Source organism: Hemiscyllium ocellatum, chromosome 39 (assembly GCF_020745735.1).
Source record: "Hemiscyllium ocellatum isolate sHemOce1 chromosome 39, sHemOce1.pat.X.cur, whole genome shotgun sequence".
NCBI lineage: Eukaryota > Metazoa > Chordata > Chondrichthyes > Orectolobiformes > Hemiscylliidae > Hemiscyllium > Hemiscyllium ocellatum.
Window position 1 is genome coordinate 32,341,808 of NC_083439.1, and position 6,000 is coordinate 32,347,807.

The 6,000-nt window shown below is 45.4% G+C and overlaps 1 protein-coding gene across 1 annotated transcript in view; it reads right to left on the reverse strand.

The window, feature by feature from the left end:
• LOC132834223 (lamin-L(III)-like) overlaps positions 1–5,435 on the reverse strand; it is a 47,520-nt gene extending 42,085 nt beyond the window's left edge. The window contains exon 1 of the mRNA XM_060852887.1: positions 5,074–5,435. Coding sequence (XP_060708870.1) covers positions 5,074–5,435 — 362 coding nt within the window. The remainder of the gene's footprint in view (positions 1–5,073) is intronic.
• Between the last annotated feature and the right edge of the window lie 565 nt (positions 5,436–6,000).

Genomic DNA, 6,000 nt, shown 5'->3' on the forward strand with positions numbered 1-6,000 from the left:
GCTGGTTTTGGTGTTGTACCTTTATTTGTGGGAATAAAAAATCACAGAACCAGTTGTACTCCATGAGCACACTAGTATGACACTTCAGTCTACAGAAATTGTAGATAATGAAATAACAAAAAGGTATCCAAATTAATCATTCCATTTGAATCTTGGTGTGTATGGTTTTGTCAAACCACTGTGCATTTGATTACATTCTATTGGCTGAAGTGCTTTGGTAAGCTTTCTTTGGAACAGCTGTGCTTCCACTGGGAATGATGCAAGTTCAAGACGGAAACAATTACTTGGTTTAAGTCCACGAAGTACAGCCAGGTGAGAAACTGATCATCTAAAATTGCTCACATCTCTGGAGTCAGACCAGCAACCATCAAAATGTTGCATGCAGCAATAATCCAAGTACAACTCAAGACAAAAGCTATTGGCTGCACTCCCTTGTGTTCACAAGCAATGGCATGAAAATTTCATGAGCTAACAAAACACTTTAGTTGAAACCCAAGTGACATTAATGGAATCCATCCCTAACAAAAAAATCAGTTTAGCTGCGGCTCAACCATAGTCTTCATACCCAAGTTAGAAAACTGTTGATTCAAGCCCCAATCCGGGAATATGAGCACAAGGGGCAACCTTGTGAAATAGTGAAATGCATTATTTAAACACAAAGTCTTTTATTTGTATAAGCATATAGAATGCCAACTTTAACCCTATGAGACAATCAATTTAGTTAGGTGAGAACAATACCTGTATTCTATTCACTTCCATGGAATATTTCAATTTTCCCCAACTAATATCTTTTACAAGTTCTATACTGCTTTTTGTTTGTATCCCATACTTGGTATGGAATAAAGAATTTTACTTGTCTATGTCTGTAACTTACGTTTCCATATATCAAGGTAAGTAATTATATCAGGTTACTCTGCATAAAATAGAACTTGCCACCAAGTCGGTCCATTCTCGGAATATGCTTACATCCATGTGCATTATCTTCAGGGTCTGCCAACCCTATCATTTGGGATCAGTAAATCTCAGTATTATTTTCCCTCAGCCCATGTCCAAATTGTTTGTACATCCGTAATATAATCTAACAATTTTATTTGAACATGTGGACAATTAAATAGATCTCTTTCTTGCATTATAAAGCTGATTACTGGTGTAATAAATCATAGTACAACAGGTGTTGGAGATCAAAATTAAAATTAGAAAGTACAGGAAGAGCTCAGAAGGCACAGCAAAAAAAAAAGCACAGCTGAATCTTACCAGAAATTGGCCAAGTTGTTTGCCAAGTATCGTGGAGAGTTTCCTTCTGAGAGTACTCTTGAGTTTTGCTACACTATCTTCCCAAACTCATTAAGTATGCTCCCCACTTCTTTGTGGAACCTTGTTTAATAAAGTCTCCCACTCAACATTGGCAGAAGCTCTGCCCACAGCTGGAACCCCTCAGGGCTCCTGGCACCAGTGCCATCTTTAATGGTTGGTATTATTTGCCTTGGGCATGTCAGATGGAGGGTAGTTATCACCCTTATGTTGCTGACGTGGCTCCTGAAAATTCTGTTGAATGAGGCTATATGGGAGGCTGTTGCATGTGGAGCATGACCTGAGATGCTATTTACTGATGGAAGTCCAAAGGGAGCAAGCCATGTGCTGGAGTCACCAGCTCGGACTCACAGGTCAGGAACTGTCACCATCTATTTTCTGTCTGGCAATTGGAAGAATAGAAAATTGCAATGAGGCAAGATGCAAATATACCTCTCGCCAAACACACACAAAAGAATCTCGTCTCACCATTCAACTCTGTTGGAAAATGGGCCATTGTGCTTTCAAAAGCAGGAAACTGCTGCTTGCTAATTCTCCCAAATTTCTCTCAATCTACACCGAGGGGAAGGGACAACTACTTCATGACTCAATGTTCACACCTGTTAATTCACCACTGGTTTAGAAATTTCTAGTTTCTCACTCTAAAGTATCCAGCTAACTAACTGTGCAATCAACTGAGCCTACCAGCATAACGTGGTTATGACCTAAACAATGGCAGAGGAGATAGTTATTTGTCAAAATTTGCAAATAATCCCCACAAGTACTGAACATAGCCATTTGTTCAAAAAAAGAATGATAGTTTCCGAAAAGGAGGGCAGGTAGACATCCTATCGGCATGAAATAATTAACTTCTGGCCTTTTCGCATCCTTACCAAGAGCTACAGAAATAAAGGTTACAGACATCACCCATAATCTCTGCAAGGAATGTAATGGACCATCTTGAAGGGAGCAAATAGAGGCTGACTTGACAAGATGTTTTATACTAGTTCTAAAGAATTTAATAGGGCCATTCAAACTGACTATTATATTGTCATGCCTTTGTGATAAAAGATCACAAAGAATTTTCAAGTACAACAAATATCTTCTATCTTAACTAGTTCTTAGCTATAACCAACGATAACTCCAAATTGATATCAGATACATTAATTCAAATCTAATGTTATTTTAGTGAAATAAAAACGGGACAAAGAATTTGAGATTCATTTGTGGGATGCAGGAGTCATTGGCTGGGCCAGCATTTTATTGCCCATCCCTAGTTGCCCTTGAGAAGGTGGGGGGGGGGGGGGGGGGTTTGGTGAACTGCCTTTTGAAACGCTGCTGCCCACCTGCTGTGAGCTGACCCAGAATGCCATTAGGGAGAGAATGTGTCATTTACTGTAATCCAAAATGTGCACAAACAACAGACTTGCTGATATTCTTTGAGCACGAACAGTGGTTCTAGGAGAGGAAACTCTTAAAAGTCAATTTAATATGGAGATAAATGGCTTCAAGGATTGATGTTACTTCATCAAAAAATCTACCAAACATTAAGGAAACAATCCAAACTAAAACAGAATATTCTTGACTTCGAGACACTTTCTACAGAGAATCTTTACACAAAACCACTGTCTGTGAACTTATTGATATTTAGCATTCATTTTCTGCATGTCAATTGGCTGTAGTAACCATACGTAATTTCATCTGAAATTTAGAAAGTAAACTTAATGATGAGTACATATAATTGAACAGTTTTTGTTGTTCCTTTGAACCAACAGTTCAGCTACAAATGAACTGTGTGCGGTATTAAGGCTGCTGTTTCTTTCTCGGTAGTTTTGAGGTGTGAGTGCCTATCCATTTTTTTTGAAAAGCTTAACCTGTTTGGAGATATTACTACACCTCTCTGGAACTAGTGGATTTGAATCTGGGCCTCCCAATCCAAGGCTAGGGACATTACTACTGTGCCACACAGCACCCCGAGGTACCACTTCTGATAGTAGCAACAATAGTTAGGTTCTCCAGATAAATGCGAGCGTGTGGTGCTGGAAAAGCATAGCAGGTCAGGCAGAATTGAAGGAGGAAAATCTGCGTTTTGGGCAAAAGCCCTTCATCGGCCTGAAGGGCTTTTACTTAAATCATCGATTCTCCTGCTGTTTGGATGGTGCCTGACCTGCTGCGTTTTTCCACCAACACACTCTGGACTCTGATCTCCAGTATCTACAGTACTCACTTTCACCTCTCCAGATACATTGCCAATTTATATCAAGCCTGTACCATTTATAATCAGAATTCAGTGGTTAATCTCTGTAGACTAGAAATTCTGAGGCCCCAGCGAATCCAAGAGCAGCATGTTTCCTGGTGGACTGTAAATACAATCAATAGGTGTGGCATTAAGGCTTGCTCAGTTATGGTGACCATGACAACTATCAATCATTGTCAACAACTTATCCAGTCCTTTAGGGAAGAAATTCTGCCATTCCGTCCTACGTGCTGAGAAACCCATAATAAAGTGGTTGACTTTTAACTGTCCACTAAAGTGACCTTAGCGAGCCATTCTAGTTGCAAAATTTGGATGCAACTGTTGGAAATTTGTACTTATAAATAACTTAGCAATACAGATAAATATATGAATAAAGTATATAATTGCAATACAAGAGATCTAGATATAGGTTTGCTGGCTGAGTTGGAAGGTTCATTTTCAGACATCTCGTCACCATGCTAGGTAAGGTCTTCAGTGGGCCTCCAAGCGAAGCACTGGATTGTCCTAGGATGGAATGTGGGAGAGGGGGGGGGGGGGGGGAGAATGTGGGAGAGGGGGGGGGGGGGGGGAGAATGTGGGAGAGGGGGGGGGGGGGGAGAATGTGGGAGAGGGGGGGGAGAATGTGGGAGGGGGGGGAGAGAGAATGTGGGAGAGGGGGGAGAGAATGTGGGAGAGGGGGGAGAGAATGTGGGAGAGGGGGGGGAGAGAATGGGGGGGAGGAAGAGATGTGGAAGGGGGGGAGGAAGAGATGTGGAAGGGGGGGAGGAAGAGATGTGGAAGGGGGGGGAGGAAGAGATGTGGAAGGGGGGGGGAGGAAGAGATGTGGAAGGGGGGGGAGGAAGAGATGTGGAAGGGGGGGGAGGGGGAGATGTGGAAGGGGGGGGAGGGGGAGATGTGGAAGGGGGGGGAGGGGGAGATGTGGAAGGGGGGGGGGGAGATGTGGAGGGGGGGAGCGATGAGGGGGGGGAGAGAGATATGGAAGGGGGGGAAGAGAGATATGGAAGGGGGGGGAGAAGAGAGATATGGAAGGGGGGGGAGAAGAGAGATATGGAAGGGGGGGGAGAAGAGAGATATGGAAGGGGGGGGAGAAGAGAGATATGGAAGGGGGGGAGGAGAGATATGGAAGGGGGGGGTGGGAGATATGGAAGGGGGGGGTGGGAGATATGGAAGGGGGGGGTGGGAGATATGGAAGGGGGGGGGGTGGGAGATATGGAAGGGGGGGGGTGGGAGATATAGGGGGGGGGGTGGGAGATATGGAAGGGGGGGGTGGGAGATATGGAAGGGGGGGGTGGGAGATATGGAAGGGGGGTGGGTGGGAGATATGGAAGGGGGGGGGTGGGAGATATGGAAGGGGGGGGGGTGGGAGATATGGAAGGGGGGGGGGGTGGGAGATATGGAAGGGGGGGGGGGGGTGGGAGATATGGAGGAAGCCGGGCAGTTTGGGTGGTGTCGGGATAGGGGTGGAATTGGGGGAAGGAAGCGTAGGTGGGGTGAGGGTGTTCCCTGCCGTGCGGTGCGAGCCTCACCTCTCCCGCAGGTCGCGGAGCTCCTCAGCGAGCCGGGTTACCTCCAGCTCCAGCCGAGCCTGCTCTTTGGCCGTGCGGTTCAGCCGGCACCGGGCTTCGCTCAGCTCAGACCCCAAGCGGGCGCTGATGCTGCGGTGATGGGAGCTGTCTGCCTCCTGCTGCTCTCTGAGCCTGGCCAGCTGCGCCGCCTCCTCATCCTCCCGGGAGTGGTTCCGCCCGATGTAAGTGGCAAGCCGGTCATTGAGCTCCTGCAGCTCCTCCTTCTCGTTATGCAAGTCCAGGCGCACCCGTCTCCCCTTACCCAAGGGGCTAGCTCCCTTAGAGGAGCCCGGCCGCTGCCGGCTGGAGTCTCTCAGAGCCATTCCCCTTCCCCCAGAGGTCGCCAGTCAGCTCCTGCACCTACACTATAACTGTATTAAATACCTCACTCAAATTCTGGCTAAGAATAAAAAAACTAGCATTGCCATCAAATGCCATCTTTGCACTGAATCTCTCAAAGAGACCAAGTCTCGTTCTGCTCTCGCTGTGTCACCTCAGGCTCTGACACAGATTTCCGGCTTCATTTACACTTTAATTGCAAGGTTGGTACAAAGTGTAATTGCTTAACATTGCAGTCTAAACACTCTTTCAGTTTCAGAGTTTACCTGTCAAAAATCATAGCATTTGAAGTTTCCACATATGCCAGCATTCACATTTCATTGATTAATGACCGACTGGTCAGGTATTTTCAGGTTATTGACAATCCCACTAGTGAATTGCTCTGCCTATAGGCTTGAATATATGTAAGTAACATTCTGGCACCTCCAATTTCACGTCATTAAGCTTGATGGGCTGAATGGCTTCACCCCATCTTTATTCATGAACCTTTTATAAGATGTGAACCTCGCTATGTTGTGAAACCAATATTATCAGGCATTCGAGATAAAT